The sequence below is a fragment of the Lathyrus oleraceus genome, chromosome 6 (genome assembly GCF_024323335.1).
Source record: "Lathyrus oleraceus cultivar Zhongwan6 chromosome 6, CAAS_Psat_ZW6_1.0, whole genome shotgun sequence".
Lineage (NCBI taxonomy): Eukaryota > Viridiplantae > Streptophyta > Magnoliopsida > Fabales > Fabaceae > Lathyrus > Lathyrus oleraceus.
Genome location: NC_066584.1, coordinates 115,847,736 through 115,859,102, shown reverse-complemented (window position 1 = coordinate 115,859,102; position 11,367 = coordinate 115,847,736). Strand labels below are relative to the sequence as shown.

Here is an 11,367-nt window from a genome sequence, read left to right as displayed (position 1 = left end):
AATTGAAAGTGGTCTCAATGAATTCAGAGGGAAAAACTGAGCTTGTAACAACAATTACCGCCGGAAACGGACAGTCACAATGTGGCACGTGGATTACACGCGCCTGTGTGTGAGCGAGAGTGGGCGCGCATGGACGACTCTGTTGATGGCATGTGGCGGCTTGTGGCATTAGTGCCACGGTTTTGTCAAGTTGCAGATCAATGAGTTTTAGCAGGATTGATTTGGAGATGGAGGATAAAAACAATACTTGAGAATTGGTTTCTCTACCAAATGAAAAGAAAAATGTAGGGTACAAATGGATATACATTGTTCAATTCAAGACGGATGGATCTATTGAGAGGTACAAAGTAAAATTGATAGCCAAAAGATTCACACAAATTTATGGAGTAGTTTATTCAAAGACTTTTGCTCCAATTGCAAAAATGAATATTATCAAGGTAATATCATCTTTAGCAGCTAATTACAATTGAAATTTACACCAATTTGATGTGAAAAATGCATTCTTCCATAGTGAACTTGAACAAAAAATCTAGATGGATACCTCCTGAATTTCGTGAACATAATGTCACCAACACTGTGTGCAAGTTAAGAAAGTCTTTATATGAGTTAAAGAAATTGCCACGAGCATGATTTGGAATATTCTCTAAAGTTATGGTGGTTTGTGCTTCAAATAAAGTCAAGGAGACCATACCCTATTTTTCAAACATTCTGGGACAAGGGGGGAGTACTTGTGTTATTGGTGTATGTAGATGACATTATAGTCACAGATAATGATGAGGAAAGGAAACAACTGTTGGGTAAACACTTAGCCAAGAATTTGAGTTTAAGACCTTAGAAGAATTGAAATACTTTCTAGGAATTGAAGTTTCTCAATCTAAGAAAGGAATCTCCATATCTCAACAGAAATACATTACTGGCCATCTATAAGAGACTGGCAAGACAAGATACAAGCCTACAAATACACCAATTGATCCAAGTGCAAAGTTGAAAAACGTAGAAGATATTACAGTTGATACGAAAATGTATCACACATCAATCGAAAAACTTATATACCTCTCACATGTTAGACCTAATGTTGTTTTTGCTGTTAGCATAGTCAGTCAATTCATGCACTGACCAAAAGAGATTCATTTACAAGTTCACTCCAAATTATACAATATTTAAAAGGAACACCTGGTAGAGAAATTTTGTTGGAAAGAAACGGGATTGTGAATCTTGAAGCATATACAGATGCTTGTTATGCAGGGTCAATTATGGATATGAGATCAACTACGGATTATTACACTTTCCTAGGTGGAAATCTTGTGACTTGGAAGAGTAAAAAACAAAGTGTAGTATCAAGATCTAGTGTTGAAGCAGAGTTCAGGACAATGGCACAAGGCATGTACAGATTATTGTGGTTGAAATTGATCAAGATCTGAGGATAAAGTGTGATGAACTAATGAGACTTTATTGTGATAATAAATTTGCTATTACCATACCCCATAACTCATTGCAACATGATATAACCAAACATATTGAAGTTGACACACATTTCATTAAAGAAAAATTAGATAGTTGTCTTATTTGAACTCCATATGTATCCTCCCAAACCATGCAAATCTTCAAACAAAATGGTTGAACAATAAATAACTTTGAAAGAATTGTTTTCAAGAGAACGATATATTTATTCACCAGCTTGATATATTTATTCACCAGCTTGAGGGGAGTGTTGTTAATAGTTCATTTTCCTATTGTTATTTTACTATTATTAGTAGTAATTCATGTTTCCGTTTGATTAGAATACTCTATATAAAGAGATTATGCCCATTAGGTTAAAATACTCTATATAAAGAAATTAGAATTTGTATATTTCATATATCAAAATATATTCATTTCTTAATAATGACCATCCAGAACCACCAACTGAGTTGTATAACTTAAAAGGAAGGGAGCTGGTGAAATAAAGGAATATTGGATCTCTATGAATAGAATGTGATATATCTGTAGTCATTAGATTTTAGGAAAAATTATATTCACCTCTCCTAAGGTCTATTAAAATAACACTAACACCCCTCTAGATTTAAAAGATACATTAACCTCCCATAAATTCTCATCAAATAGACAAACACTTCCCTTCCTCATTAAAATACTATAATAAATTTGACATATACAAACAAAATCGCATTTAAATATCATCTATACCTACGGTTTTTGACTGTCACTAAAATCTTCTGTTGGTATATGTCAAATTTTCTTTTAGTGAAGAGAGTTGTTTGTCTATTAGATGAGAACTTAGGAGAGGTTAGTGTATGTTTTAAAACTCAAAAGTGGTGTTAGTGTCATTTTAATAGACCTTAGAGGAGGTGAGTGTGATTTCCCCTAGATTTGAATATATTAAAGACAAGATCGCAACACATGGGATTTCCAAAAGTTGGAAGCAATATGTTTAGTTTGAGTAGTACTCCTCTCATAAAGGACCAACAGTCTTTATAAATGTTTAATGGGGTCTTGGAGGGAAGCATGTTCAATAATGCTGAGAGTTTATGCGAACCAATTATCTGCAGTTGAAATATTCCCTATTTCTCTTTCATTGAGAGAAAAACATACATCATCCACAGTGATGATAGTGATGATGGAACGGCAGAGAACAAAACCATTGGTGTTTCTTATGTTTTTTCAAGCTGTTTGTTTTTATTTCAACTTTCAAGAACATAGGTTGTATGCGAGCATGTCACGGCATAGTTTGAAAAGGATAAAGGAAATAGTAAGAAAGAAACCTACAACTCCACGATTTCTTAAATAATTTGAAAGGCAAATCAAGAACATCTCTATTAGAGTTATTAAACAGAAAATTATAACTACAAAACCAAACCTAAATCGGCACCCATATAATTTTTATTTCATGTCGATGTCTTTTTCACAATTTTAATGAGATACAAATTATCGCACTTAAATTTCCATAATTGACAACCAGAACCAAAACAAAAGCCTTTTCTTACTAGGTGGAGTTGTTCAGTCAGCTACATGGATAAAATCATAATGTCCTATAATGAATTAAGTCAAGAAATAGATCATTAAATTTAAATCCCTCTTTAAGATTTGGTCTGAGTTAACTTGGTCTCCTTCTATATCTAATTATTGGAATTTGGACTACTCACCATCTAATCTACCTCCCTCCTGAATTAACCCCCTTAAGATGAGATTCTAACATTTTTACTATAACGGGAGCTATAATTCCATAATTAATAAGCAGACCAATAGCCAGCAACTGAATTTCAGTTCCAGTTAACTTTGCGACTTTAGTACTCAGTTTTGAAGCAGAAGATGAACAATAATGAATTCAAAAACCCTGACCATGCAAAATAGCATGTGCATGGGCCTAATTAAGTTTCCAATTTCATGTGAGAATTAATGGCAAGAAGTAAATTAAGTCAGACAGGAAATTAAAGCATCTTCTCACTTCAATAGGTAATGACATAATATCAAAGTTTTCTTTTACCCTTTTTTCCCATCAAATGGCCCATCACTAATAGATGCATCACATAAACAGAAACTAAATACTACAAATGTACGCAACATAAAAGAAAGGGGAAGCAGAAAAGGAATGTGACAATTAAAGTTAATTAATTAGGCATGTGATATAATAATATTACCCCAATTTGATAATATTACTAAAAGTAAACAACCACATTTAAGTAGAAGGATGGCAAGTTAATAAAAAGACCAAGATTAGGTGCATAATTCATCATAACATAGAAAGTAACAGTTTAACAAACAACATTGCAAATTCACAACCAAAAGTAATGAAAGAAAGCAAGTCAAAATTCAACAAGTCCCAACCATCACAACTATAAAAGGCAAAAAAAATCTACCAACCTGAAAGGAACTGTTGAGGCAGCGGGAAATCTGTTTGAAAATTTGAACCATGCAGCGCTGGAACTCAGCAGCCTGTGTAGCCTCCAACACTTCCTCAAGTTCTCCAAGGAAGAGAATTTCCTTCTGACAATTAGTGACAGGCCAATACTTCAACAAGCCCCTGATAACCGTATCAGCCAGCTTGAAATCTTTCTCCACAAACTGAGTTATGCAGTAAGATAACTGCGGGTGGTACATAACAACCGATTTAGGTTTATGCAATGGCAAAAGAGCCCTAACAAGAAACAACTTATGCTCCTCTTTCATGGGCAAAGCAAACCCATTAATAATGCTACCAAGAATCTCCAGAAGCTCCCCAATACCACAGTGTCTCTCAATCTCATATATAAACCGATAAAAAATGTTGTTAATTGCTTTCCTAATAAATGGCCTATGAACCATGAATTTTCCATATATACGGTGGAGAATAGTTTTCAAATACTCGCGCTCACGTGGGTCTTCAGAATCAAATAAATCAAGCAACTTGAGCACAAAGGAGTGATCAATGTACCGTTTTGCAACCTTGGTATCAGTATCAGAAGAAACCACATATCTGAGGAGAAGCTCATAAACGAGCTGCAAGTGAGGCCAAGCTGGCTCTAAGCTCGGCTCATCCTCTTCAGGATCGGTAGGCTCTTGACCGGTGTTCTCATGAGACGCCGGAGGCAAGCTTCGGAAAATATTGATAGATATCATTCTGATCATCTCTTCCTGACAACTCTCAGATATCTTACCAGAGCCCGATTGGATGAACTCCACCAGCTCCATCAAAGTTTGCCGCTTGATCTCTTTCTCCCGAACATTCTTCATCGTATCCGTGAAATCAAGCGAGAAGCAGCATATGTGCAGCTTCTTGAGGAAGAGATTCTGCTTATCCGAAACCGGCACGTCGCGGAACAACGGAGCAGGTTCCATTGTACCGGAAGCTGGCGTCATAGCCATCGCGGCGGAATTAGCAACAGAAGTTCCTCCAGCGCCGCCACGTGAGGCGTGGTTAACCATAACAGGCGCCGAGTTGCGATCATTCCCTGTCGGAGGAGGATCATGGGAATCCGATTTGGAGGGCTTCTTATGCCCTCCTTTCATGATTTTCTTGAACATTTTATCAAAACACGCTAAGAAACCCTAAACCTAGAATTCGATTCACACGAAGTGCTCAATTGTTGAAGCAACTGGTTCTGTAAGATGCATGAGGAAAAACGATTCATCGGTTGCTGTTAATCCATGAAAATTCTCCTCTCCCTCAATTTTCGAATCGACGGGAAACGGATCTGAAAGTGAAAACCGAGAAAAGGAAGGTGAAGATGGCGAAGAATGGCGATGGAGGTTGATTGGTAAAACGGGAAAGCTATGGATCATAGTGAGGAATCATCGGAGAGAGATCGCCGGAGGGGAAAGAATTGGTCGGAGATGTTCCGGCGAGGAAAAAGCTGAGATAGAATTAGAAAGAATGGGAGACACACAGTAACTAACAGCGATAGAAAGAGAACGATAATTAGGGGAAGAGATTAAGGATATGTGATTAGGGAAAAGATGTGACTATAGATTACAGTAATCGCCTTTTAGATTCATTTCTTTTTTTTTAAAACCCTTGTTCATTATTTTCTTTTTTTCTTTTAATTTTGATATTAATTAAAAACTAAATGAATTGGATAATGGGGAAATGGATTAAGTAAGAGGGAATTATTGAAAACCACAAGTGTAATGGAGTTGGTATGAGGGTATACGTGGCTTATAAGACAAGAGAGTGAGGTTATGAGTTATTGCCACGTGGCATATTAATGTCGTACTGAGACATGTTATGTGAGTTTGTTCCAAGTAAAATTTATGAGGTGAAACTGAAAAGGTTTTTTTGAGAAAAAGGAAAGGAGAGAGATTCTATGAAATGGTTGGAATCTGCTTCACATGTCTGTCAGCGAAAAATTAAATGAAGTATTTAATTAGGAAACTTTATGGTTAGGTATTGTTTTTCCACGGTTTATCATATAGGTGAAATTTGGATTGAGAAAATGAAATTAAACTGAAGTCTCCGGTGGAGGAGAACCTGACCTCTAGGTTAGGATATGCAGTTTTTTTTTTGTTAATGTACTTTTTGTATATAAAATAATTTTTATTAATTAATTATTTATTATTAGTTTTTTAATATAGTGAAATATAATAATTTAAAATTAAAAACAAAATATTAATCTAGATGTCACATTAAACAACAAATTATACAATTCATTATTTATTTTAAATTATTTCGTTTGAATTAGTGTTATATCATATTTAATTGATTGATATCATATTAAAAATAAATAAAAGAAATATCGTGGATTCGAACTCACCTCTTTATATATATATATATATATATAATTATTATAAATGGTGAGATGAAAAAAAATAAGAAAAATGTGATTTTATTAAATATTTGATTGAGAGAAACATGTAGTTATATTTAATGAAGAATCAAGTTGGTTTTTAACATAATGTGTATTTTGATGATTTATGATAACAATTCAAAAGAATAACTAACCTATTAATAATTTGTTTATGTGTACATAAAATATATTAGGATTTTTTTCTTTGTGAGTGTAATTTCAAACACGACGACCAAACGGTCGTATGTGTAATGTTTATGATTTAGAATAACGTCTACTTGAATTTACACTGTTTTTTAGATTTTATAGTTGAATTTTTAAAGATAAATGTTTCTAAAAGGGTTTATATTTAATGAAGAATTATAAGTGTGAGATTTGGATTTAGAATAGTTTGTACGTGGATTTGAAGTCATGTATGTGCGAGGTTTATAATCCTTTTTAAGGACATTTGTCTTCGAGGACATATGTTAGAGGATCTTGTTACCTATTTACATAAGGTGGTCTCCAAGGATCGGTGAGCTCTAATTAGGTGTGCCTCAAAAGTATGTTCATCTCCTGGTCTGCAATGCTTCCTAAGACTTGGGTGATGTGGTTTCTTGCAAATTGGGCCTTGGTACCGTTAGAAAAAGTATCCCTCAACCTCAGGTTCTAAAGTCGGTTTATAGCTTTTTAAGGCTTCTTCGATTTAGTTTGTCTTTTCCTGAATGGCGGTTACAGTTATGATCCTTGATGGGATTTGGTGAGATTATTCTAATAAGGAGTCCTAATGTACATGCCTTGGATGTCACGCATTTTATTTTTCAATTTATTAGAATTTCTTAACGCTCGGTTAAAGTTTGTTATTGCACTTATCCCTGAACTTCGCCAATGGTGATTTGAGACGCGACTTAACCTCTGCCCCTTGTTTTTGCCATGTGGACCATAACCGCATATCTAGGTTGAGGCATGTACTGATTACTTTATGGGAACCATGAACGTGAGGATGGATTTTGATGCAAAATAAAATTCCTTTAAATGATGCGGTGTTCACACATTATCTCTTTCGCGACCCCCTTAGATCCCTAACTATCAGTCTTTATTGGATGACTTAACCAATTTAAGGTATGGTGTCTCCTTCTTAGAAGGTGATGTCATCTTTGTGGGTGGATTTGTAACATTAAGTGTTTCCTTCCTCCATACTTCAACTCGGTGGATAGTGGAAACCGAAGTATCAGATATTGTACGACATGGTAAAAAAAGACTAACATGAGACGATGATGATCTATAGATGCAAGACGCAACATGTGTGGTTTGTATCTAAAACTTTGACGTTGGGTTTACAACACCTAATTAAACCCTTGATCATAATAAATATGGCAAGTTAACATTATCTTTATCGCTCTTTGAGTCTAATTCAATGGTGTCCATTTGACACCTAAAAATAAAAAGTGTAAATTATAGCTTAAAGAGCATAAATAAATATAGGATAAAGGATTATTAATGCGTAGTGGGATAGGTCTTCTTATCATATAAAATTTGTCTAGTATACTTCTTGTTGGCAAATTTTTCTTTATCTATCATAGATGCATAAACCATGGTTGGTCATGGTCAAAACTATTACTTTTATAGCCAGGAATTGAAACAATATCAATTACAATTGAAGGTATGAAAACACAAGAAATTGGGGGTTTGGATTGGATTTTACAAGCAAAAGATTTTTCCAAAATAAGAACACCACTAACAAGTTAGTAAAGAGATAAAAACACGAGTATTTTTATCCTGGTTCACTTGAAACTCAAAGCTACTCCAGTCCATCCGCCAATGTGATTTTACCTTATACACAAGGACTTAATCCACTATAATCAATATATTACAATAATCACAAAGAATAACCTTCTTTATCTTCTCAAGGATCCAACTATACCCTAGTCTCCTTAAGGACTCACAAAGAATACCCTTATTTGTCTTCTCAAGGATAACCTCCTTAAGGAATCAAACAAACAGTTTGAATAATATTTTTATGTGTTATAAGTTGCTTCTATACAAGCAGATTTTACAAAAATGATAAACAAACACCTAAAGAAAAATTGTGTACAAACAAATGATAGCTTTTCACAAAGAAATAAATTTGTCAAAATATTATGTCACCGGCATTTTCTTCAAGTCTCCAAGTCTCCAAGTCTCACTTATATAGTATAAGAAGAAGATCGTTGAAGGGAAAATGGGGAAAACTCATAGAGCGGATGTCCACTGTTGGATGGTGAAAGGAGTGATATTGTGTACCGTCCTTCGCCCATAATATAAATGACATGTGTGATGTATAGTATTATCCTTGCCCATGATATCAGATAGTGGAGAGGATATTTGATTTGTACTATGTACTATTTGATCATGTTCCCATTTGATCTTATCTTCAAGTTTATTGGCTTCTGATGAAAGTTGATGAATCATGAAATGAAGAGAAACATAAAGCTGGATTCAGAAACTTCAGAACCTTTGGTCAGAACCTTGACAATGTCAGTAGTATGGCTTTAGATCTTCAGTATCTTCAAAATCTTTAGAGTCTTCAGAATCTATAGTTAGAACCTTGATAACCTCAATCGTCTGGCTTGAGATCTTTAGAATCTTCAGTTACGTAACATAACCTCAGAAGCTTGCCATTCTTCATAAGTTTGGTGATCAGAGTCATGTCAATAAGCATGAACTGAGAGAATATTGGAGCAACAATATAGTGTCTCCTCAGAAGTTTCTCAGGAGTGAATCAGCACAGAAGCAGAAAGATCATTGCAGTAACAATACTGAACATCTTTCAGAACTTCTAATAGCTGCCACAGAAGCGGATTTGGAACTCATTATTAAGAAATTGATGACTTGCACGTCATATATTCAGAATCAGAACTGGTTGTTAAAGTTACACAATAACACACTTTAAGACCTCAATTTTGACCCTAAGATCCCTCATGTTATCTCATCATTTGCATTGGCTTTGGGATCGCACCTTGGTATCCTCCTCACCCCTCACTCATTAGGTTTTCATTAGGAGAGATCATCAATCACTTTTTATTGTATCATACCTTATTTTATTTTTTTTACTAACCAAAATACCAAAAAAATATATGTCTATGTGTAGCTTTGTTTCTTGTGTATGTGTGTGTGTCCACCTGTGCCTCATCAAGCTCATATCTAGGGTTTGAGACCCTCAATGCAAGATATCAATCAAGAAAAGGTTCACAATGGTTCCAAGTATCATATACAGATCCCCATGCTCTTTAATTGACATTTTTATCAAGAATTCATCAAGAGTTTGAAGCTTGTTTGCCTTGGAAGCCATAATTCATCTGGGTATCTTGTGTGACTTCCTCAACAAGTTTCTTCATCAATTAGTTAAAGATATCAAGGGATACTCAATTCTACATCATCTTAAGCATATATGATTCTCCATGATCCCCAGAGATCAAAAGAACTTCAAGTTTGCAACTTGGTTCAAGGAGGTTGACCAAAAAAGTCAACTGGTCAAATCTGGGGTTCCCTAGAGCCTATATCCTACAATTTTTGTCATATAAAAATGATTCCAAGATAAACGCTACTCTTTATAACATTCCAAACAACTTTCATGTTGGCATCAAGAGCTAAGTTTTCTTGGAAAGTCATTTTTTATGGTGAAAGATTATAAGTCATTTTGTATGTGCCCTAGATGGAAGGTCAACTTCCAAGAATCATAACTTGCTCATTCTTTATGATATGAAGTACATCCAAGTTTCATGATCAATTTCAAGATGTCTTATCCAACTTTGATTCTTTTAGAAATGTCGAATTTTACTTGCAAGGGCATGTGCCAAGAGGAAACATTATAGGTCATTTTAGGCCATCATCATTGAACAAGCAATTTTCCTCAACTTCTAAAATCCATAACTCCCTCATGCAAATTTCAAATGGTATAAAATTTCTTACCAAATTTAAGAGGAATGAAAGAGCTACAACTTTAAAGAAGGAATCATTTTCATTTGAAGCTCATAGAAAACGTTATTCAAGGTGGAAAAAGTGATCATTTGACTTTTAACTTAGAAAATTTTCAACTATGTTTGATTTATCCAACTTCCACCTAAAAGTTCGTCATGATCCAAGCTCCAAATGGGAAACATTTCAACAGCAAAGTTTCTCCCCTTAATGTTACCTTTCCAAAGAGTCTAAGATCATGGTATTTGGAACATTTTTTAGTGACTTACGCGTGGGTGTAATGCATGGCCCCATTTGGAAAGATTTGTAATCAATTTTCATTTCAACATTGCATGGTCCCATGATTTCATTTCAGCATCATTTGGAATTGAGTTTGGACCTTTTGACATCATTGGTTGGGCTTTGTGCAGGCCCATGCAAGCATGCATGAGAACATTGCTATTTTGGGATTTTGAATGGAAGTGTGTGAGAAGTAATCCTCATGCTATAAATACATGTCCCTTGAGCTCAGAAATGGATCCCTCTTGCCCAAGCTTTGACCCGCTTCTTCCCCAATATCCATTAAAGGATAAACTTGAAGATTTCTCTTGAAATCGAGTTTCAATTCTCATTCTGTTTTGGAATTGAAACTCCAAGAATCCAAGCCTTTCAATCATCCATTTCACTTCCTGCAAGTTGTTAGAGTCAAGCCAAGGCAAATTGGAAGCAAGATCAAGCTCAATTGAAGCAAACCGAAGGTGGATTTTCAAATTTTTCTCTTCTTCAATTCTCCCTTAATTCTCCACTATTTTGCTTATTCTTTGGTTATTTGAAGACCTACCAATGTAGGTAACAAGATTGAGTTGCTTTGAGGTCAAATCGAAGTAACTCAGTTCATACTCCTCAATTTTCAATTCCATGTATCTTCCAATATATTTAGAATTTGAGAGTTTTGAGGGAAAATTTGGATTCCTGGCAATTTTATCTTCAAATTAGTGTATACACTTTTCATTTCGGTGATGGTTGATGGTGGACCGGTTCGGTGAGGTCCACCGGAGAAAATGACCGGAGCCCTAGCTCTGGTGATGTGTTGGCACTCTCCCATCCCTTTGATCTTGGCTCCACGTTTTAATCTTGTCCCTTGATTTTGATTACCATTGTTGCAACGCGTTTGACTCAGGTGTTTGGTGCACCT

The 11,367-nt window shown here is 35.1% G+C and overlaps 1 protein-coding gene across 1 annotated transcript in view; it reads right to left on the bottom strand.

The window, feature by feature from the left end:
• Window positions 1-5,497, bottom strand: part of LOC127096825 (serine/threonine protein phosphatase 2A 57 kDa regulatory subunit B' beta isoform) — a 10,806-nt gene extending 5,309 nt beyond the window's left edge. Inside the window, exon 1 of the mRNA XM_051035362.1 lies at window positions 3,859-5,497. Within this exon, the coding sequence (XP_050891319.1) occupies window positions 3,859-4,998 (1,140 nt within the window). The 5' untranslated portion in view covers window positions 4,999-5,497. The remainder of the gene's footprint in view (window positions 1-3,858) is intronic.
• Window positions 5,498-11,367: the final 5,870 nt, after the last annotated feature.